At 42.1% G+C, this 25,020-nt stretch overlaps 1 protein-coding gene across 2 annotated transcripts; it reads right to left on the reverse strand.

Annotated features, from left to right (window-relative positions):
- Positions 1-720: 720 nt before the first annotated feature.
- Positions 721-2,977, reverse strand: LOC133888655 (BTB/POZ domain-containing protein At1g63850-like). 2 transcript variants are annotated; one of them, XM_062328980.1, is made up of 3 exons: positions 2,088-2,977; positions 973-1,999; positions 721-831 (listed from the first exon to the last, which is right to left on the reverse strand). In XM_062328980.1, the coding sequence occupies exons 1-2, from the start codon at positions 2,892-2,894 to the stop codon at positions 1,001-1,003; spliced, it is 1,806 nt and encodes a 601-aa protein (XP_062184964.1). In that variant the 5' UTR covers positions 2,895-2,977; the 3' UTR covers positions 721-831; positions 973-1,000. The 2 variants fall into 2 exon arrangements, with proteins under 2 accessions (XP_062184964.1, XP_062184963.1); XM_062328979.1 differs by having other exon boundaries at positions 721-1,999.
- Between the last annotated feature and the right edge of the window lie 22,043 nt (positions 2,978-25,020).

The raw sequence follows: 25,020 nt of genomic DNA on the forward strand, positions 1-25,020 counted from the left end.
TTATTAATAGCTGAAGATTAACCTTTTTGTGTGCTTTTTTCCTTAAGAATAATTGAAATAATGATTCAAGGAATATGTTTATCTATTCAAATCAAGCGGGTACTGGGCACTTTAGTACAGCAAAATAAGGAGACCCAAACATTAAGAATGCTCAACAACGGAAAGATCCACAGCAAAATATTGAAAAGAGTGAAACACACAGGACAGAGATTGATTGCTAACGACTTCAACAGCATCAGCTTATAAAATAGGTGCAACCAATGGAGTAGCCAAAAGGCATTATAGTAAGATCAGAAGAACCTACAGGCCTGTAAACAATTAGATCATCTGATTCTTTCACGAACTCAGAAAAAGGTGTAGCGGCTCAACCACCAACTTGACACATAGAACAAATCAAGCTAATTGGGACAGAATATACTCTAACAATGCACCGTAGCAAATATCCATCTAGTTTCATTTGATACAGCAACATTCTCACATGGCATGCCAGCATGGTTGGTGATCAGATAAGGAAACAGCAAAAAGGGCAGGTGTAGAACTTGTACTCTCAACTAAATCAGTTACAGAAACATTGTAAGTAGAAGGCAAACTCACGCAAACAAATTAGTCTGAGACGAGTCAGGAAGTAATCCGAAAAAACTAAAACAAGAACAAAAAGGCTCAAAAGACCTAGACCTAGACCTAGAGAAGCATCCAAGTTATTCTTTTCGGGGACAACAATTTCGACTTCAAAAGTGTTTGAATCCTGCCTTTGTTGCTTACAATAGGTGGCAAATAATCACTCTACTTCACCTCGATTCAAAATGGATGCAGCATAGTGGTACATTGGATCTGGTATACATTGCACAAGATTAAGATAGCACGTGTAATTGGCTAATTGCCTAAAATCAAATACAGCAAGGAACTCAGAGGAACAGTTAGACACAACTACAGATCACATAAGATCGATCTTTATATCACAACATTCACCACCTTCTGTGTCAAATTTGAATCAAAATCTTCAAGAGTTCTCACAGATTGCTGTGATCCTCAAACGGGGTGGTTGCTCTGGTTCAGCATTCCTTTTCCAGAAGGCACGCCGCCACCACACTTCAAAGCCTCTCTGAATGTTCGGACAGTCCTCCCCGGAATTGAGGAACCGATTAAACCATGCGAGAAGGATCTCCTGCTGCATAGGAAGTGGCAATGTCAGGATCGTGTTTGCCAGCCCGTCCTCGATCAAATGCCGGTCAAGCCCCTTGCATGCTCGCCGCATCCATCCAAAGTCCTCATAAAAGGGCTCGAGCCAAGTGCTCAAGAGCTGGCAACGAGCCTCCTTTGACACCAAGATCTGTCCCTTGCCAACCCCGACAAAGAGCCTTGCAGTCACTCGGCTCACTTCATACCGGTGTATTGCTGGCACTTTACGATGCATCTCCGCTAACTCGGTCTGCATTGCCCATATCCTCAAAAACTCCTCGGCAATCTGGCGCTCAACAAGGATGTCGAGCATCCAATGCAGATTGTCAGCCGGCCTGGCAATCTGTGCCACCTCTGATTGATGACCCCCTGCAGCCCTCTCAAATTGCTCACGCAGCAATGACAAGCACCCATTGCATGCTGAATAGAGTGACTCCTTGCGGAGGTCGCCACCAATTGCTCCGCCACGGGATGTGCTGTTCTCCCTGAGCATTTTGGACACTAGCCCCTTCATCTCCCTCCTCGCCTTTTCGTCCTTCCCTTCCAGGACAACCTGCAGGAGCCTTAGCAACACCTCCTCACCACCACCGGCATTTCCACCACCATTGCAACTCCCTCCCACTTCTGCCTCTTCAACCACTGCCGAAGGTGCCAACTCCAATGAGACCCTCTTAAGCACATCCCCGGCCCCTGAGTTCTCGAGGCGCAGCTCTGTCAACAATGCCGCCACTTTCTCATCATCATCCTCCGCCCACGGGGCTGCCTCCAGATACTCCAAGCAAGATAGCACCCCTGCATCGAACACGATGGCCGCTGAGACCTGCAAAAGGAACAGAGAAATCAGTGACCAAAAATCGAAACATTCAGGGGAATCGACATACATGATACAGTAAAGATGGCCACGCTACCTTTAGAATGCCAAGAACCTTGTTGACATCCTCCCGCATGAGCCTCCGGCGAAGATCTTTGCAGTACATGAGCCGCAGCGTCTCGGCGTACACCTCGACGTCGTCGCAGTCTGAGATCTCGACGATGTGGGGCAGCGTCCGCTGCTGCTTGGACCACCGGTCGGACAGCTTGGCGGCGAAGAACCTGCTGTGCGCGACGAGTATGTGGCGGTGGACGCAGAGCGTGATGGAGAGACCGTCCTTGGAGCTGAGGGTGAGGCGAACGTCGGAGGAGTCAGCGTCGTTGAACTGGTTTCCAGGGCTGCAGCTGCCGATGAGCTCAGCGATGCGGTCCTGGAGCAGCATCTGCCTGTCCATGGAGCGCACGGGCTGCAGGGGGTGGTGCGGCTGGGGTGGGGCCGGGATGGAATGGATGGCTGCGGCGGTGCGGGGGTGGTAGTCCTGCTCGTTGGCCATCATGTCGAAGAGGGTGGGGCTGGAGCGCGTCTTGTCGAGCGGCAGCGGCGGCGGGGACATGGGGTTGAGGAGCCCTGCGTTGAGCGCGGAGTTGAACTTGGTGTAGCTGGAGGGGTAGGACGGAGGGTAGGGGGGCGGAGTGGCGTAGGAGGAGCTGGCGGGCGGCTGCGGCGGGGGGTCCATGGGGATGGGGTCGCCGCCGGCGCGGGCGGGGGAAGAGGCGGAGGAGGAAGGGGCGTGGCCGCCAAGACCGTGGGGCGTGCAGCACCAGGAGGAGGCGAGGTCGAGGAGGTCGAGGTGGGAGGGGGAGGAGGGCTTGGGGAGCGGCCTGGATCTGGATGAAGCGGCCATCTATTTGCCTGATGCTGGGGTGGGGCGTCGTGGGGATTCTCGCCGCGCGGGGACAGGCGGGCACGGGAAGCGGTTGTCGCCTTTGGAGGCTGGGTCGGGTGGGGAAGGGGCCGCCGCAGGGACCACATCCGGCTGGCTGTCGACGAATCGGACGGAGGAAGCGTGGTCAATGCCGTGGTGGGTACGGTGCTGTAGTCCGGAGGAGCGGCGGTGGCGCCGGTCACACCGCCGCGGCTGCACGCGGGCGCTGATGGATGGCGTGGGGTTGGTAGTGAGTTTGCGACGTGCCCGTGCGGCGTTGCGGTGGTATCCGTTTTGGAGGTTCCATGTTTGCGCACGGTGCAGCTACACGCGCTGTACGTGTGCTAACAGCGCGAACGTGAAAATAGACGGTAAAGAAAATTGAAAATTCCAAATGCTAAAACCCTGTGTTATAGACTCATAGGTTACTGCCTCATACTTAAAGCGAAGCCTGATAATAATAAGGTCTATTCGTTTCAACTTAATATTTAAAAAGTAGTTTATAGATAGTAGAATGTAAAAGGCTGAGTTGTGAAAAAAATTTAATTGTATATTAAAAAATTTATAAATATTTTAGTAAAATAGACTTTCACAATAAAAAAAACTAAGAGAAATCAACTTACCAAATTCTCACAAACCAACAAGTAAATTATAAAAAATTATAATAAAAAATTATCTACTTATTTTAGCTTCAGATTATAAGAACTAAAAGCTACTGTCTAAAATTAAAACAAACACACCTAAGGTAGCCCAGACGAAACAGTAACGATGCCGAACCGGACCGATGGGTTCACGGACGCCGCGATCGATGATGAGCAAGGCATGTGCGTCGTTGTGATAGCTTTGGCTTTTCGTAACCTGCCACAGCATAGAGTAGTAGCTAAGTGCATCCAAAGCTTTGGTTCCACCACACTCCACAGCCAGTTCATCCACAGAAAATTTTGGTTCCTAGTTTGTTCTGTTGCGAGAAGAGAGCCCGTGGCATAAAGAATGCCCATGCGCAAGTTCCGAATGCAGATGATCAGATGCTTTTCCGCGGCGAACAAGAAAGGCATTTTCCCCTGCGACAACATTCGCTGTTCCGGTGTGCTTTTGCACAAGTTAAATTGTCCTTCCTCTTCCCGGATCCGTCACTGTGACCCAGATGTGTATTCACAGCTCACGGCTGGGACCATGCAGTCACAGCTCACAAATCCTCTCTCGACGGATTACTACATTTGGTACAAAACTACAAATCAACCATCGTGAAGTACAGACTTGAGAGGTCGAATATATAGGCGCAATACACTAAAAAACTGACAGCCGTGTGTACCGGACAGACACATGAATTGCATTCCATACAGGTGACACTTGAATTCTTCACTGTACGTGGGGCGAATCCAAAGACTAGCAGCAGTGTCCGTGAGGCGAATCCAAAGTCGGAACCAGAGCAAGGTTTTAGGTTTACTATATCGTTATGACCTGCAAACCGGTCCCCGGTCCGTGACGGTAACTAGAAATTCGTGATTATTATGAAAATAACTTAAAATTCGATGAGAATTTATTTAAAATTTATTAAGTCATATTTAAAAATCGGAGGAAAAATTAACCGAATTAACATTCGGTAACCGGTTGAAATCGAGCAAATTCACTTATTTATCCACTAATTTTTCCGTATTGACCGTATTTCTCGTTAACTGTTCGGTTTTTCCAATTTATCGAGTGGTTTTCTTGAATTTCAGTAAATTTAAAAAATCAATAACTAATTCATCTTAGTTTCAGATCAAATGAAACAAATTTTGTTAGTATTTACATGATAAAAGTATTTATAATCGTAAAAAAGTTGAATATTTTCTGTGAGAAAATGTATTTGCTAAATCTAGTTAAATACACAGTTAACTCTTTGCTAATCCAAAAACAATGAAATCAATTTTGTTAGTCTTCTTACATTATCCTATATCTTTTAAAAATACATGAACTTATGAAATAGTTATTGTAACATATATGATTGTGTAAATATGCTATAACTAAATTAATTCATAACTAACCCATCACAACTCCAAAATTAGTGAAACAACTTTTATTAGTTTACTTATACTATACTTTATGTAGAAAAAATAATGATAGACATGATAAAGTTAATTACAATGATGTTTCTTAACATATTCACTTTATGCTTGTGAACTTTGTAAAAATTATGGAGAAGTAATAAAAACTCTAAATGAAGTGAAATCAATTTTAAATATCCTCTTAAGATACTGCCTACACAAGAAAAATATTTTTTTATATTTTAAGTATTTTCTTTAATATGAGTTAATAAATGAGCTGCATGTTTCGACTTTTTCTTTTTTTCAACTTCCTCCCTATAGAATATGATGCAAACGACATTATTTTTGAATTTCTTTCACATAATGTCTTAGAATTGTCTCTAGTCTTTTTTAGGTTTTTTTAATTTTTGAATTTTTTGAATTCAAAATTGAAAATCGTTCGCATTATGAAATTGGTGCGGACCGGTAAGCTTGGTAACCGCGATAATCGCTCGATAACCGTCGCATTTTCAAACCCTGATCCATAGTGCAGAGAACTCTAGGTAGTGTTTGTTTCCCTGACAAGGATGGATTGGACATGTCCATTTATGGTTAGGTTTTTATCCATTTGTTTGTTTGTCTGGATAGCATGGCAGTAGTTATCCAACTTTGCAGAATATTCCCTCTAGATCCTAGATGGAGAAAATCGACCTAAAGAACCGGATGGACTCGCCACCCCGTGCGTGTCTCACCCCCCCCCCCTCCGAATGTATCTTTTTTGCTCACCACCCTCCTAATCCAATATCATTTCTCTTGATAGCGGTGACGCTGCTGCGAGATCGATCCCGGGGTGCGTGGTAGGGAGGCCCAGCGGTGCGGCTCTGGCTCCAGCGCTCGGCTAGCGATGTGGCTGGCAGAGGAAAGGGTCAGCGAAGCGGGAAGGAAAGGCAAGCGGCGCAAGAAGAAAAGGCGGGTGGCTCCAACGAGAGAAGAAGGTGGCGTGGCTCTAGCAAGAGAAGATGGCGGTGCATCTCTTGTGAGAGAAGAAGGCGGCATGGCTCCGGCAAGAGAAGAAGGCCGCGCGGCTCTAACAAGAGAAGAAGGCGGTGTGGCTTCGAAATCATGGTGAATTTTTTTCAAATCTAGATGCTCAATCTGCTCGTTGATGCTGGATATGGAGCAAAACCATGGTTCTTACCACATTTTTCGTGGGGTGAGGTACCACTTGAACGAGTGGCGCAACAATCCCGTAGTTGATGAGAAGGAGTTGTTCAACCTTAGGCACTCAACTTTTTGTGTGACCGTAGAGCGTGCATTCGGGTCACTTAAGAGACGGTTCAAGATACTTGATGATGCTACTACATTCTTTCCATTCCCAACTCAAGTTGACATTGTGGTAGCTTGTTGCATCATCCATAATTGGGTTATGGAGGATGAGATTGATGAGTACATTATAGCGGAGACCAATTGTCCATCTAATCTAATCCCCAATACATCTTGGACCAGGCAAGCAAGTGAACATAGGGCCATGGCTGAATTTAGACAGCAAGTTGCTGATAAGATGTGGGAAGGTCGTCTAAATTACTATGACCATTAATGTGTGCGTTGATGTATTTGTAATGGTGTCAAGAACTCATGTGTTATGCAGTCATGTATTTGTAATGATGTTAGGAATTTATTATTTGTAATGATGGCTGAATTATATCTCTTTTGTCATAATGGTTGCTGAATTATATTTCTTATTATCATGATGTTTGTTGAACCATATCTCTTTTGTCATAATGCTTGCTGAACTATATTTTTTTTCCTTATGGTAGGACTTCAACCTTGCACAAATTATTGAGCACTTTGGGGCTAAAGCTGATGGGAATGGTCATGCAACGTGGTGGCTGGTGGCACTAAGACCTCAAGTGGGTTCAAGAAAGTTCACCTGAATGCATGTGCTAAGGATCTGAATGAGCACTTCAAGATCAAACTCACTAGGGATCAGATTGTCAATCATATCAGAACATGGAAGAGAAAGTGGGCAAAGATAAACAATCTCAAGAAGCTCAGTGGTGCTGGATGGGATGAATACAACTACGTCATTGTACTTGACCATATTTAGTACACGTGCCATGCGGAGGTATTGTTGTTCCATATATTTTGAATCTTTGTTGGGTAGGCATGCTGCATATATGGTGTCTAAAGTTTTCTTTTTTGCTTGCTTGGTGCACAAAGCTTATGCTGAGTATCTAAACAAGCCAATTAAGCACTACTGAGAGATGGCCACAATCTTTAGCAATGCTTTGACCACAGGGAAGTATGAAAAAGGATCAAGCGGCCGTCTAGCTACATAAGTGACTGAGATTGAAGATGATAATGAAGATGGTGTTGTTGCTACATCTGAAAAGGCTGCACAATCTTAGAATATTGGTGAGTCCTCCACAGCCCCCAAACCACCGAAGAGAGCCAGATTAGCCCTAATTGAAGAAGGCTCAGGGCTACAAGCAACACTTATGGGTGCCTTTGATAGGCTTGCCACTGCTGAAGGTGGCTGGAGATAATCAAAGCAAACAACCAAAAGATCTTTGGCAAGGAATTAAAAGAATGAAAATCCTTCCTGGTTTTGATGGTGCCCATCTTGCTCCCTACTATGCCCATTTGTGTGAGAAACCTAATATTGCTTGGGTATTTTATGGACTAGATGTCTTTGACAAGTTGGTATGGGTTGCAAGGTATGTGGCTTAGCACTTTCTAGGGTGATGGTAGATTGGTTGTTGTATGGTTAGTTTTCTTTTGCTTTCAACCAAATACGGTGAACTATGGTTGATTATTTATGCATGCTTTTGGTATGTACCAATGCTAAGACCTGATGTGAACTGTTTTATCATGATATTGGACAATTTTATTATGTAATCTGCTATATGGAGCTACTATCATGTGAACTGTGTTGGCTATGGGTTCTTGCTAAAATTTGAATTACTATTGATTGTAGCTGTATGTATCTCTTCTCATGAAAATTCGAGATATGACTAATGATCGGAAAAACTTTGCATGATAAAGTATAATCATGGAAGTTTTTGTTCGACTGTCGAAGCTTGAAACCATATGGACGAACATTTAGGAGATTCAATGTCCGGTCCTTCTGAACTTCCCTTGTCAATAGAAGTGTGAATCATGACAAATTTCGTTAGAGGGAAACAACATTAGATGAATTATGCATTTCTTTATAGTATCACAAGACCTTAGAAAAGGAAGCATGTTGTCCAACATATTATGATCATAATTTTTGGCACACTCGTTGTAAGAATTTGTAAGAGTAGTTACCACATAAGTATACATGTTGAAAGAGCAATTACTACATAAACACACACGTTGTAAGAATTTGTAAGACTATTTACCACACAAACACACGTATTTTAAGAGCAGTTAACACATAAGCACACGTATTGTAAGAGCAGTTAACACATAAGCACACACATTGTAGAAATTTGTAAGAGCAATTACCACATAAGTATACGCTTGTAAAAATAGTTATCATACAATCAATAGCAAGAGAATGTATCATTATCACTCTATTTGTTTGGGTGATCACAATCACTCACTCATCCAAACAAATAAACAGAAAAGTTAGATATCCAATCACGTTCATTCATTCAAACAAATAAAAATATTGAATATCTCATTCAATCAAACAAACAAGCTAGTGGATAGCTCTATCCCTAAAAAGATGATGATCATCTCTCATCCAACTTCATCCAAAAAACAAACACATCCCTAATGACAGAGCAAGCAAAAGTCAAAGCCTAGCTAATGACTGCTCGGACGGGTGGTAATTGAAGCCAAGGAGTACTAGTATCGCGCTTGATACCTACCATGCCCTACAGATATCTGCTTACATATGGACAAGTGGTTGGGAAAATGGAAATGATCAGACATAATTTCGCGGTGGCGATACTTATGACCCCCCTGCAGTCTCTATCCGGGCAGATAAAATCCAACACGTTCGGCTTGATTCTATCGCCTACGTCAAGTCCCAGAAGGCACGCACCGAGCGCAGCACTTTCCCTGAGGTAAGAACTCTGTAAAATCATTCTGGCAGGATGAGGAAACCAAGATCATTCTGGCAGCCTGGCCGCTCGTAGCAACAACGAAACTAAGGTCGCCGGCCATTTTTGGCAGCCGACCGGCACGACTTGCACTGTCTGGCCGACCAAGCCAGCTTCTTTTCTACACACTCCAACCTCCACCTCTAACATGCACAAAACAAGAAAAAGCCAGCCTAACTATTTGTATCACATTACCTATCATCTTACCCACCTGACTGGTATGCTGAGTCTTTTGTTGGTTTTAATTGTTAAATTACAATATCTCTAAAACTATATATCCGATTTTTATCCGTTTAGAACATATTGTTAAATATATATATACTTAATAAAATAAGATCCATAAAAACTATATTTTAATAAAGTGTTAGACTATAAAGAAGTTACATCTATATAGTTATAATATAATAGATACTCTAGTTACAATATAGTGAACTGTAATATTAAGTGTCAACTAATTACAGCAAGGTAGACACTATAGTTACAATATATTGAACACTACAATTACAACATGATATGCACTCTAGTTATAACATGATGAACTGAAGTGTTGAGTATCGACTAGTTACAATAAGGTAGACACTATAGTTACAACATGGTGAACACTATAATCATAATATGATAGATAATCTAGTTACAACATTCTAAACAATATAATTACAACATTGTCTATTGCAACATGATCATAATTAGTTACAATCAGTCAGTCTGAACAGGTATATTATAATCTCACTATGCATATAGTTGTAACCGCTCTATGTTTATAGCTGCAACTAATAGTTGTAATCACACTATACTACATATTGTAGCTCTTCTATTCATATAGTTGTAACTGGTTACAATCGTTACTCACTGTAAGGAACCGTTCAAACCGTATTATAATTAATCGTTAAATCTATCATTTACTTAATCACAACTTCAATAATTAATCAGAATACCACTCCGGTAGTCTCAGCATGTATTTTGTGCTTAAGATCGGAACACATACATTTTCAATATATCACATCATAACAAAGCTTAATAAAGAGAGAGTAATTTAATTATATTACAAGTTCTTAAGTATCCATAATTTCTTACAATTTACAGCAAAGGAGAGCTAGAAGAAGACTGAAACTAATCAACTCCTAGATAAAAGAGAATTATACAGCGAAAGCTAAAACTATAAACAACAAAAAGAGAATAAAAGCATATATCCTTATACTCCATCACAAAAGCATGACCTCCAAGTAGTTGCCTACTCATATTTGCCACCACCCTCGACGCACATGAAGTAGCCAAAGATCAGCTCCTTCTTGCCAGTAACACCTAAAAGAGCAGCGTAAGTACGAAGGTACTCACAAGATTTAATCCACATTAGGTACTTATAGATAACCTGACTTAAAGGATTATAAATTGGGATGTTAGTAAGAATACAGCCACATGGTTAAGTAAATTTATATACAAAAGCAAAATTTGATAAAAACATGTGTGAGCATTTAGACTTAACCAACACAACTATCTAACCCATAACCATCAACTGAATATATATGTAAAAGAAACCATAGTAATAATATCTGTAAAGAACCATCTCAACTCATCAACAACCTCAAACCAAATTCGAAACTCTACGACTGTTGTAAATGGACAAAAATATGCTCATGACCGAAAGCGTGACATTTTAAAATATTTTTTACCCCCTGCAGAGGTTACAACTTTACCCACAAGACTCAAGAACCATACGGCTTGAGTGACCACACAGGTCCACCCAGGGCGTACCCGTGCCAACCTTTCCCAATAAACCCCAACCATTTGAATCAGTCATCGCTCGATGCAGAGTCCACTTAGGTTAACTCTCGCAGCAACCTCAAGTGTCTCTTACAAGCCGTCGATGTGCAAGATCAAATGATTACAGCTACAAATGTATTCAACTTATCTTACCGTTAGATCGATATGTGGTAAGTACGGTTAGTAGTAGAGCCAACTGCAACAACGATCGATGCTTAAACGACGCAAGCGGTCTATAGTGTTCGGGTTCCTCTTCCGACCTACCCCGGAAAACTCCACATCGGGACAGGAGAAACACCCCTAACATCGCCCACATCTCAACTCATCCTCACTACTCAACCAACCAACACCATCAACCCAATATTGTTATCAATGTGATAGTAATTAAAGCATATAGCTTACGAACGGGGTTGAACCACCGCTTGACTTCTATAGAAGAATCTATGTATGGCTAAGTATTTTGGTTAACTTCTAAACCAGACTACCATCAAGTGAAACCCAGGTTATAAGGAGATGGATCATCAATAACTCAAGACGGGGTATAATGCATCAGCATAGGTTCTACCCATACATGACCTGACATCGACTCAACAACATGATAACGTACATAAAGTATATTTTATCATATTAGACACACATGATCTAATTTAATAGGAAAAATATACTTAGATGCTTGCCTTACTGCTCAGACGACTGTCTAATGCTACCCAAACAGAATTCATAGAACTCGTTCACTAAAGAAAAATGCATGCAATGATGAGTATGAATGGGGGTACAACAATGTATGCTACAATATGCATAACAACTAGCTAAAAATGCAAGACATGCAAAATAATAGCAAACTTTGCGATCTAAACGACCTCAGAAAGCAAACAGGAGGCCGGAGACTCCGGTCGAACTCGGAACCTCCGGGTTTACTCCGGACAGGGTTTCTCGATTAGCCATTTTTGAAAGAACTAAGAAGGTCCGGGCCGAGTCCGGAACCTTCGGGTTAGGCTGGAATGTTCAAGTGAGACTCCGAGCGAGAGTTCTCTGTTAAATCTAAATCGAATTAACCCAGACCCTCCGGGTTTAACCCGGACTATTGGGGTTGGGCGGATTATCCAGGTGAGGCTCCAAGCGAGGGTGCTCGGTTAAAAGCACCACGAATTACCCGGACCCTCCGGGTTAGGCAGACTTGTACTTCTCGAAGTTTTCCTCGGCCGATTCGACTTGCGTGTTAAATGTATCCTACACACACACACACACACACACACACACACACACACACACACACACACACACACACACACACACACACACACACACACAAAGGGTTCTAGACTCAAATTGCACCCCTCAACCCTAACGATTTTTCACACAAACCATGCTAGAATTTATGGTGTTGTCCGACGTTAATATAGATAAAGATAGGAAAATCATATGGTGATATGTATTTTGGATAAGACAGTAAGGCACGACAATTGATTGATAGATTTTAACTATTGCAACAATTGAAATAGTGCAATACATAGCACATACAATGATAAGTTATGTTTTAAGTCGATCAATTAGATTATTGTAAAACATATGCTCAAAATGGTCAAGGAGATATGACTTGCCTTCTCTGAAGTCTTCCTCTAAGCCCTGGTCAAAGTCAAGATCCTTCAAGTTCTCCGCAAAATCTTTTTGGTTCTACATATGCATTTACGATCAATAACAACCTATACTAGAGAAGATCAATTAACAAAAAATAGAAAATCAAATGAGCCCTAATGGATATCACACTGTGACAGAAAGGTAGATCCCGATGCCAGAAACATGGAGTTGAGGTGGTTAGACCTTTGCAATTTAATGAAAGGGAACAGAACACCAAAACTACTTAGATGAATTTAGGCGAAAGAATCACCAGAATCAGAGTTAGAACAGAAGAGTTACGATTCCCGGAAGATTAAATCGAGAATTTATGAAATATCACTATTCATGAGTGGGGATCACATGTGGGACACACTGAACATTACCAGGTAGGACCCACTGCATAGTACTCAGATTAGACAAAATTAGGCCTGGATATGGGCTTAGGTTAGGCCGTGTAGTGGCTCGACTAAAGGTACTGGGCCTGCCCATCAGGCAATAGCCTCGGACCGGTTGGCTAGAGGGCCGAGGGGGGTAAGCTGGCCTAATGAGGGAGTGGGATTGGCCATTGGGCCGTGTGGGAGGGTGGCCCACCATGATTGAACTGGGCTCTGGTCGGCCAGTTTGGTTGCACAACGTGGCCAAGCCAACGGGCGGCACACGAGTGCTGCTAGCGGGGACGGGCGCAGATAAGGCGCGCCGACAATGAGGGCCAATGGCGGGGCTTCTCCGAAGGAATGCTGAAAAGGGGAAGGGATGACATAGATGTGACTAGACGGTGAACTTGGCCACGGGCATCTTGACGCCATATGAGATTGGGTCTGAGCCTAGAATGACGTTGGAGAAGACAGCGACGGCGCACAAAACACGGGCGACTTCTCCTCTGGGTGTGGTCTGCCTGCAAGGAAGAAGGATCCTAGTGCTCCTGGGCTGCAAGGAACGATGGCCTATTCATACACAAAGGGGACATGCATGCCGGCGGTTAGTGTTCAACCTAGCGAGGAGGAAAGAGCTCGTGGTTGCATGCTACCACACGAAGGGGGGGGGGGCACAAGAGTGACTACCTGCTAGCTAGGAGAGGAGAATGAGGGCTAGGGAAGTTCACCAATCTCGGGAATGGCGAAGGGCGAGATGGCGGCTGATGGTGTAGAGCTTCGGTGGCTGCAGCGATTGCTCGGCTTCGGCCCAGACGTGCTCCTGTTGGGCTCCTAGGCGAGGGAGGGTGGCACGGCGACATAGGCAATCTTCTGGTGCTTCTCGTCAGCTCATGGGAAAGAGACATTGATGGTGGAACGACAATGGCGGAGAAGGGTGGCGGGTTGAGGGTGGAACAGAGAGACGGCAATAGTGAGAAGGTGCGGCACGTCCTCTCGATTGAACAATGCAGCAACAAGACAACGCCCACCTCAATTTGCACGGTATGGCCACTCTATGCTGGTCATGCGCGTGCGGCAGTCACGGAAGTCGCACGGTGTCAGGAAGCTTAGGTTGTGTCAGAGAGAGCTGAGAGAGGGGAGAGATTTGAGAGATGGCGAGGGGGTGGAAAGTGGCCAGGGCATTCAATGTACCGGAGACAGCGGTATCGACATGGCAGGCAGGGGAGAGCGGACGCGGAGAGGTGCGCGTGGTCAGATTGCTGACACGTGGGTGGCGTGAGAGCTAGCCTGGGCCGAGTGAGCCAGCACGTGAGCGACCAAGCGAACACGTGTTGGGCCGTGTAGGAGAATAGGAAAAGAGGCGGTCCGTGATGGAGTAAGGAATTTAGGAATTTATTTTTGGGTAAATTCAATGGAAATATTTGAATGTGGATTTGAGTTGGGATTTGGGTTTGGCTACATCCAATTAAGATTATTTGAATTAGGGATTTAGATGGGAAGCTCTGACTTCGTGAGAGAATTTGATTTCAATAAGATTTCAATTCAAATATTGGATTTAGGCTGAAAAGAGTTTAAGAATAGATTTGAATTTGAGAGTCACTCAAATTCAAATCTCCACTCAAAGAACCGAGTGAGAATGAGGAGGTGTAGGTTCCCGACGCCAGATGTGACCAAGGGGTTGTCCCTAAGAGGAGACATGACATATAGGCTACTAGGTTATTCTTAATTTCATGGTCATATGTTATTGTTAGTGTTATGGTACTATATTACTAACAGTGTAATGCTACCTTTTTCATGTATCGTGTTTTTGTTCTGTGATTCTATTCAGACCATAGGCTCATACCATAATCATTCCATAACAATCATAATAAACATGTCGACCAAACGTACAATGTCATATATGACACCCCTAGTTATGTATTGGAGTTTCGCCTAACACGCCTTAGGAAATGTAAAAAGGGTGAAGATCGATGGGACGATACATAAATTACAACACCGTCCTAACAATGGTTCTAATCGTACTGACTTATAGTGAACTGCGATGATGCTCCTGAGTCTCAATAATCTCTAGCACCATATTGCACTGACGGAGGAGAGGGAGCACAAGGTGGAGGAGGTGCACCCTATTATGGCACAGGCAGGTGAACCATGGATCGATGCATACATAAGTGTCTTTCAGGTGTATTACAGGAGGACTTGGCATGTTCTCATTCTCCCTCTGCAAGTCGAATATTTTGTCTCACTATTCATGCAACCGTACTTTTGGTAGAAGGTTCTTTATGTGTCTAAAGCTTGACAATGATTTCATGGTGTGTGTGTGTGTTTCTCTCTTTGCCTTCGTTCCCACCAACTAATTATACCTTGGCCTTATCGTTTCAAGGAATGGTAGGAGGATAAAATAAAATGTGAGTACAAGATTAAGAAGGAGGAAGCACGACTGCGATAGGAGGCAAGGCACGAGGCCAACATGAAGGTCAACGCCGAGAACAATAAACAAGCGACAGGCTAAGGAACTTGTGAGGAGTACCATCGTCTCCAACGGCATATTCTAAGGAGGCAGAAGACCGACCTTCAAAGGCATTATACTATCTTTTAGATCGTAGCTATACTGTTTTTAAGGATCGTAACAGATAGTTACGATCCACAAGATAGTTCAATTACTAAAAACTTTATCAAAACACTCTTCATGGATCTTAGTTTGTTAAGCATATTTTTTTCCAATAATATGCTTCAAACGTATAAAAATCAGATTTGTAGTTATAGAGATATTACATTTTAACAATTCGAATGAAAAAAGAATCTCTGTTGTATGCTCTAGTGGGTGAAGTTTGATGTCTATGTAGTATCAGGGAATTAACTTTGTTGGTTTGTTGACTCATATAAGGATGAGTTAGCTCGATATATATATTCCGCAACTTTGACGAATCATTCACGCAGGCGCAGCATAACGCGGAGGCCTGGTAGATTACGATGCACGGTTCTGTAGCTGTCGAAGCCCAGCAACGTTTTGCCCGCGCTCGGGTCGGGGCACACGGGTCACGACTCTCCCCGGCTGCTGGGCTTTGGGGCATCGGGAGTCCGCTAGGGGTAGCCGGTAGCGTACATCGGCGGGCCAGTTTCTGGCTCATTTCCTCTCTCTTTTCTCCGAACACAGCGCCGAAACATGAGAGAATAGCCTAACCATGAACCGTTACGGAACTGGCCCAATCGTGGATAATATTCGTGTAACAATAGTTATTGCACATGTCCTGGAAAGCAACGGGTAGTATGTCTTGTCAACACGACCCAAGCTCATAGTGCATTTAGGCCCGTTGTGACAGTAAATGTAGCTTTTATTTTTATTTTTCAAATTTAGTACTTTTAGGTGGATACTTGAAAAAATAGTAACTATAGATGTTTGTCGCCCTTAGGAAGTGTAAGAGCGACATGGTAAAACACTATATTGATAATCATGAAAATTTCTAAAAATAAATTATAGTATAGAGGATGTTATCATCATAGCTCTCATAAGATTTTCAGCTTAAAAAGTTTGTTTCTCATTGTACAATTAACTTTTTAAGTTGAAATTTTTGTGAGCTAGATGGTAGCATACTCTACACCATCATTTTTATTCAGAATTTTCATAACCATTTACATAGTATTTTGAATTTTGAGATTAGTAGAATGTTGTATTTTATTTTTATTAACAGGTCATCCGTTGAAAGGGCAACATGTTTATTTGCTTAAATATGTCACCCTTTGGAATGACGGCAAGCACTTATCGCAAATGTCTAAAATTACTGAATTTGAAAATAAAAAATTAAAAAATTCCTGGTTAGTGTACTGTTTTTAAGAGCCCTAACCTTGGTCATCCTCTGCGGCCCGCCATTTGGTCCCTCCTCCTTCAACCTTCATCTTTCTCCTCTTGTCTAGCTCTGACTCAGCGTTCCTGTCCTCTCCTCCCTCTCCTCACCAACCTATAAGCTTCCATTCAAATCACAAAATCTCCCAATTCGTGGCAAGATCTATTGATTCAAGAGGGAAAACTGTTACATCATGCAACAAAACATTGTATCCAAGGCCAAACACTTCTGGTTTTTTTAAAAAAAACTTTTTGATTTGGGTGTGAAAACCATTGATTAACAGCCAGAACTTCAGAATCTAGGTCAAAAGCTTTAATTCAAGCTAAAAATCTTCCGATTGTAGAACAAACCTTCTAAATCGAAAAACTTTTGAATCGCAAACTCCCAAACCAGATTCTATAAATTTTGAAGAAATAAATTGAGAAAGAAAGAAAAGAACTCTATCGCTAGAATCAATTGCGGCAGTAGGCGAGAGCAAAGGTCTCGGTAACCGTGTTATCTGTTGAGTCAAGTCAAGGCAACATCGAGGGACTGAGAGACCTTCCACGCGAAGAGGAAATGGGGAGAGACTGATAGACGGAGAGAGGCGAGGAGGAGGAAGGGTCAGGTTATATTATTATTTAAATATTAAAATGACTCACCATGTTTCTTTTAAGGCCATAAAATTGCTACGTTAATATATACTACTCATCGTTACGAACATCTAATGGTTTATATATACTACTATTTAAAAAGTAGCAAAAGAGTCTCGCGCGGGACTCATGAGTCCCGCACCCACGTGATGAGTCCCGCCGTCCACCTGTGAGTCCTGTGCCTTTTTTTTTTGTTTTTTCAGATTTCCTGAGTGAAATTTTTATGACCCTCATTGCAACATTGACACGTAACTAGTTAAACGAAAAAAATAGGTATCAAATATGTAATAAATATTAAGACTCTGAATTAAAAATTATAAAAAATAGTAGTTCAATTTTCATATGATTTGGAAAGCAAAATATCAAAATAGAGAATACAAATTAAAGAAAATTAATAATAACTGAAATTGAGGCTAGAATAGAAAAAGAATTATCCATATCAAATATAGTATTTGAAAAAAAAAATTATTATATAAATCAAATATCTAAATAAAAAGTCTATGTAAAATACAATTAATCAATAGTTACAATTCATAATAAATATAATAATAAATTTCAAGTTCTTACTAAGATAATATATTAAGAAGCACAATATAGTTTATGATCGTCGTATCAAGCGGGCTACATGCAAGTTACAACACACTGGTAAGATAAATCTATTCTGATGTTAGTCAAACTATCTACCCCTGATGCATGATTTTAACAATTGATCAAAACATATACGAATCAAACCAATACATATATACAATTCGGGTATAGAGTATAAATAATTTTCTCTTCTACTAACATTATTTTTTATCTTTTCTTCTAATTTTATACATTTTGTAATTAAATAACTCTAACATTATAACAAACTAAAAAGATTAATTTTAATCAAAGTTTATCGTGACAAAAAATATTACAACATAGCATGGACCACTAGCTATTTATTTAGTTTTTAAGAAACGAGATTACCTTATTCGATCATTATTGGTACAACCAAAAATTTAAAGATTACATAGAAATACACATATAGGTCCCAGTCTGTAACACCCCGCAACTTCTCCGATTGCTGCTGTCAAGCTGGATCGAAGGAGCTGGCGTCGATACGTCCACCACCGACGAGGTAGAGCCAGAAAAAGCCAATCAAGTTTTTTAGCCACCATCAGCAGTGTGAAGCGCTATTAGACCGTTGAATGAATCAATCAATCCCATCATACAGGGTAGGATACACTTTTCCCTTTTAGAGGAAGTAGGGACAACAACAACACCAAAAATCAATATGGCAAGTCGACAAATTAAAAGACAAAATAACATCTCTAAATCTTCCTCATAGAAAAAATCATGGAAGGATAAAAGAACCAATAAATCTATAACAAAATAAAAAAACTATAAACTAATCTATCAGCTAGATAATAAATAAACTAACTACTAATACTTAGTCCTAAGAGAGGCCGAGCCATCCTCCTTCACTGAGACCGGCAGACCGTCGGGACGAGAGGGTCGACCGATCACCGTTCACCTCGAAGTCGGCTCGGTCGCCTCCGGTTCGTCTATGCTCGAGAGCTCTCAGAAAGGGTTGGTCGCTATTTCCTTAGTTAAATCTTTCGTCGTGAGGCATCCACGCATCACGTCGAGATTGCTTGAATGGGCCACGAGTCGGGAGCAGCCCACGAGACGGGCTCGCGTAGGTTTATCCTTGGAATAAGGTTTCCGTTTTTACGCACCGCTACGTGAGCTCACGAGTCAAGATTTCGTGCTTAGCACGATTAGGCATGGAGGAGGAGGAGGCCTATTGTCTTCGAACAAACTTCATTTGTAAGAGCGTCCTCGTTTCCAATCCCGATCACCCCATGGTGAAACGTGTATGCACTGCCATATGGTTTTGAGTTTGAAACTTTTTTAAACCAAACAGCCTTTAGATTTACTTGGCAACACATCTTGAGCAAGCACTACCCGGCCCTTGATAATTACTCCATCGTTTTCAGAATACATACCACTTTCGACTTTACTGTTTAAATTTTGATTAACAATACTTTTTAAAATACCTAGTCAAGTAAAGTGCAAATAATATAATAGCATGTTATACACTTATAATTGTTTCACATGTATTTGCTAAAATTAGCGATCAAAGTTACGATAAAAAAATCAAAAGTGACATATTTTAAAACCGAGTTAGTACTAGCAGCTAAATGGAGCGAATCAAACTGAGTACTGTCACCACTGGATAAGTGCTGCCACATGCAGATGGCACGCATGCGGGCGGCAGTGATTTGGGAGTCCTTTCGCCTTTCCTGACGATACTCTTTTCTGCACGGCATCCAACTGTTGTTTAGGATATGCAGGAGGACAGAGTGCGCGTCAATCCACAACTGCCAGCCTACTCTGATGACTGATGAGGACAAAGGGCACATCGTAATCTAATATACTAGGTATCACCCGTACGGGCTACTCAAATCATGAACGTTATTTGATTAATTTAGGTTAAGATATTTTAAAATTTTATCCTAAAATATTATTACAGTACCTATTAATACTGTTATAATACTCTTTATTTTTTATCTACAACCGCTATCATTTTTCCTATCTAATATTACCCTCTTCCTTTTATCTTCACCAAATATCTCCTAACACTATTACAGTACTCTTTATTTTTTATCTTCAGCAGCTATCATATTTCTTACAATATATTACTCTCTTCTTTTTTTATCACATTTATTCTCTGTAAACAGTGTTGCAGCTCCCTCCCACTGTCCATAAATTTGCACCTCACTCACGCTGGTCACATCACTGTCGCTGCACTGTAGCACAAGATAGCGACTTCGCTGGAGTGCTTTGCGGCCGCCCGAATATCGTATCAGCTCCTGCAGCGCTAGATAGCGACTCCGCTGGAGTCAGCCTTAGTATTGGTAGATAGCAGTTAATTTTTATTATCGTGGTGCATAAAGAGAGGAGAAGTAGATGTGAGTAGAAATAAAACCGACATGGAGAGGAATCTTTCTCACGTGGAGGTGAATCTTAGAGAGCTACCTCTTAAAAGAGAGAAAATAAGAGATAGCTCTAAATATTATAAGGTATGAGAAATTAGAAACGAAATCTTTTAATAAATACGTATAGAGAAATAAGAGATAGCACCTAAAAATAATCACTAGAGATGCCCTAACGCTAGATCCTTCACACCGACAGAGCGATCGTTAATTGCTACCTAAGGTTGCATTGGCCCCATCCCTATGCACCAAAGAAAAAGGTAATTTGGTAAGTAACCAGGAGCGGAAGCATATATATACCAATAAGGATGTTGTTTAGGCTAATACTCTGTCGTCGTCGTCTCTCTGGCTACTGAATCATGTGCGACGCTTGGATGTAGACAGGGAGACGCTAGACTGCAAGAAGCAGGTTCAGACGCACGCCGACAGGGTCACAGTCTCACGCAGCGATTTGTAATTAGCTGAATGAAGTGAAGAGCGAAGATGTTGGACAATCTCTCATATTTAAAAAAATACATAATAAGTACTACATCCAACTAAATCTCAGGTCCACCCCTGAATCCCTCGCTCTCGACGTGTGGACCATCTTCTCTCTGCATCCATGCAACGATTTCTCCCCTCGTTCTTCCCACCTGATCCGCAACCTTTTTTGCGCATCCTCCCCCCTCCTCGCACTCTACTCCTCCAGATCCCCCTCGCCGCTCCACGCTCCGCTCCAACGCACACCTTTGGGAGCCTATCGACGCATTGTGCCCGCTCCCCGCCAACCTCCTCGCACTCTGTGCCTCCAGATCCCCCCTCGCCGCTATGTGCCCACCTCTCGCCCCTCATCTTCTCCCTTCACTTCGCGCTCGCCTCCACCACCATGGCCTCCGCACTCATCACCGTCGGCGAGGGCTGCTTCTTCTCCAACGGCCTTCACATCTGGTGGGGTGGGGATCTCCCGCTCGTGCCAGTCGTTGTTGGTTACCTCTTCATGTGTTGGCTGCTTTGCACCGCGATGCCAAGAACGGCGCGCAGGGCAATGTATGTGGAGGGCCTCCTTATCTGCATCAAGAACGACACGGTGGCCAAGCTCAGGCACATGGCGCAAGAGGTGGCCACGCTGGCCAAGGAGGGCAGGCCCAGGGAGGAGGACTACGAGGATAGTCTCCTGGTGCTAGCGCTACTCGCGGGGCTCACTGGCGCGAGGGACACCGAGGCTAGGGTCCTTGCCATGGCCACACTGCAACGGCTCGTGGGTTGTGTTGGCCATGAGAGCAAGGTGAGCCAGCACTTGATGGGCTCTTTGTTTCCTATGCTTGCGCACTCTTTGTGTTCGATGGTAGCTCGAACAAAATTAGTTTGGTATTACTTCGAATGGTAAAGCTCTAGCTGCATTTGGAGGATTACACTTTGCCAAGCTGCATTTTGTGTCACTTTGGATTTTGTAATGGTATGCGATGTTGCAACTCATAGGACGTTCGAGTTATGCCCAACCATTTAATGTATACTGCAGTTTGTGTTGCCTATACCATATCTGGATCGTATTTGTTTCTGACTATAATGATGTCGAGTATCAAAAGAACACAAAAAATTATTCACAAAAAAGTTATGATTAATAAAACTTATTAATTGATTATCGGAGTTACATCATCTCGATGATTTTTTTGTGACACTTAATTATATTATTTTTTTTCTCTTATCCTTAATGTGATCAGATTTGCTACATGGCTCTGCAAGAGAGGTTGTCGATGAGAGAAGGGAAGCAATTACAGTGCTATTGGATTTGTTAGACATCCCACAAGTTTGACAGAGGATTGGCAGGATCAAAGGATGTACTGTAATGTTAGTCACATTGAGGAATGCATACGAATCAGGCACCAATGATGATGCTGAGAAATTGTTGCATATTTTATCATCCAACTCACAAAATGTTCTACTGATGGCAGATGCTGGTTATTTTCGACCATTGATACATTACCTGAAAGAAGGTATTATAATCTAGCGTACTATGTTTTGACATGGCATTTTTCAGCGTATGCGAACATAAGTTATGGTGGTATTCTTCATGTCTTGAAGGCTTTCTACGAACAAGCATCTTATAGTAAGTGTTACATGGTGATTTTTTGCATCGAAGAAAGTGTGAAGTTCAGTCTGCATATGTGATCTGAATTACTTTTCTATATTGTTGTAACTTATGTATCAATCAACTTTGTGTAGTCAAATTGGCTATTGTTTTATTGCAATGCATGTGTTTGACCCGTCAGTTATTTTATCTCGTGGATTTTTTCTCCTATTACAACGTACGGGTATGTAACTAGTAAAGAAAAATGTTGGTACAATAAAGAAAGAGAAATTGGAAAACTAAATTGAGATGTGTCTTGATTTGATTATGATGAGTCATTAACAATGTTCGAGTTGAGTTCAACTTAGTTAGCATGTGTTTGTTGATACTTGTTCTTGTTCATGACTTACTCGAGTTGGAGGAAAAAAAAATTGGTGTGTTTGTTTCTAAGTCCTGGAAAATTAAACTCACCAGAATATCCGATGTGTGTGAAGTTAGCTTGACTTTGCATGGTTCGGTGTTGTGCTGATAAGAACGCTGGAGTATTTTTATCTTTCAGAAGAAATCTGGATGATGCACCGGATAGTCCGGTGTGAGCTACAAGAGTTCACTAGAGTATTTTCTGCAGAGAAGGAATCTTTCAGAGGAAAATGAAGTTCAACCCACCGGATGATCCGGTGATTCCATCAGTGAGCGCTGTAGTATTGCTCAATGCGAGATAAAGTTTGAAAGTTAAGTTTGGCGCCAGAACTAAAGTAGCCACTGGATAGTCCAGAGGGTACACCAAACTAATTCTTGCAGAGAGATTGCCAGTCACTGATCAGGTGGAATTGAACTCACCGGATGTTCCGGTGACTGAAGGGTTAACATCGGAAGCTTGCGTCGGACCTTTTTCTTGCGGAAAGCATTTTTCTGGGCGTAGAATGAATCTGAGCTCACCGGATGATCTGGTGTTCAAAAACAGAACACACAGGAGCATCTGGTGTTCTCGAGTTCTACAAATTGTGCTTTGAACTGAGGATTTTTATTCTGAGCTAACCTAGAGGTAGTTTGGAGTAGGAGAAATATGTTTTCTTGTTTCATGGTGTGCAGGAAATGGATGTGATTTGACGGTCGATAACGAGATGATCGGGACCAAGTGGGAGACTTGATGCCAGACCATCAAGGAGGTTAGATAAAATCAAGGGTGATCCTAGTGGTACACGTGGAGATCAAGTAAAATATGTATAGAAAAGTATTAAGACGATGTGTTGATAAAGTCAGGCGAAGGTGATATTAGTGCAAGTGACAAGACGACCCAAGGGATCATGAGCCGATGACACTTGCTGGTGGTCAAGATTGCAAGACAGAGTGCATGCGTTGATATCAGAGTGCTTGCGTGAGACAAAACAAGTGGTGGCTAGTCACGCTTTGAGAAACGTGCTAGGGTTTCACAGTTTGTCTTCATGGTTTGGGCCACAAAACCATAGGAGGACTGAAAGGTCACATGACATCATTATGAAGCTTACATCGAAGTGAAGCTAAGTCGTGAAGAAGTTGTGGCCACTCGACGGAAGGAGCAAAATATGTACCAAAATATCTCGGTGGTAGGTAGGAATGCACTATCGGTGAATGGGACTAAGTAACCTCCCAAGGGCTATAAATAGAGGGGTAGAGCTGTGGGAGAGTCATTTGAGAGCCTTGTGACAGGTGTTGGAGGAGAGGATAAACTTAGTCTTTGTAATAAGTTAGAGCTTTTGTGAAAAAAAATAACTTTATAATCTGTTAAAAATAGGGCTGATCTCTGTGCTTAATGAAGATTATTTTCTTGCATGAGATTATGTTCATCTCATTCTAGTCTCTTTTTTGGTTTCCTTACATTCGATGCAAGTTTTTTTATTTTCTTGTTAATTTTCATTTTACCTTTGCATTGTAATTTTTCAACATTGGGAAGTTGTTCTTCTTGTTGCTAGAGGCATAAATGTTCATATTCTCATTCGAGATGGTCTTGAATCCCCTTACCTTTAGACTATTAACTTGGAGAGTTGCTTTTTTCACTGTCTGTCACTTGCTTTGTTCTTCGTTCAAGTTTCAAGCTTTTATTCATAAAGACACATGTAATGGCCTTGAATAGAGTCTATGCCTCATGTTCTATACGTGAAGTCATGTTACCTTAAAACTTTCTCTCTAATTTTGTCTATCTAAAATTTATACTTCTGTTTGTATGTTTTTTAGGAGCGTTGGGTGAATAAGGAGCAAACTATCCATTTCATAAGAAATGTATAAGGCACGTATCCCCCATCTAGTCGCTTATCTCAGTCCTACAGAAATTTTATGGTGGTCTCAGAGTAATTTAGGTCCATTTTTTATGATCGAATGATCCAGATTGATTAGAGTACTCTCTATTATTCGGAGGTAGTTTATGAAATATAAGGATATTTTTGAGGGGGAAAATGGTGATAACACCATAGCCTGCCAGAATCATAACTATTGCCAAGGCAGTAACACAACAGTCAAACACAGATGCCTCGGAAGCACACCTCAATAGCTCGCCGGCTAGACACCATACATAGGAACACACAAATCTGACAGCAACAACACAGTCGGCCGGTGGCTACAACCCAGACGATAGCGTGCTAGCACAATAGCGGTGGCAAACAAAGCCAAATCAGACCAACGACGGATGACCGATGGCCAGCGTAAACACATCGTCGGCCTGCACCGCACACGCTTAGCGGAGTAACTCGACGGTGCACGGTGCACACACAACTCGCGTGACTGGAGACAAAC

The sequence above is a fragment of the Phragmites australis genome, chromosome 13 (genome assembly GCF_958298935.1).
Source record: "Phragmites australis chromosome 13, lpPhrAust1.1, whole genome shotgun sequence".
Lineage (NCBI taxonomy): Eukaryota > Viridiplantae > Streptophyta > Magnoliopsida > Poales > Poaceae > Phragmites > Phragmites australis.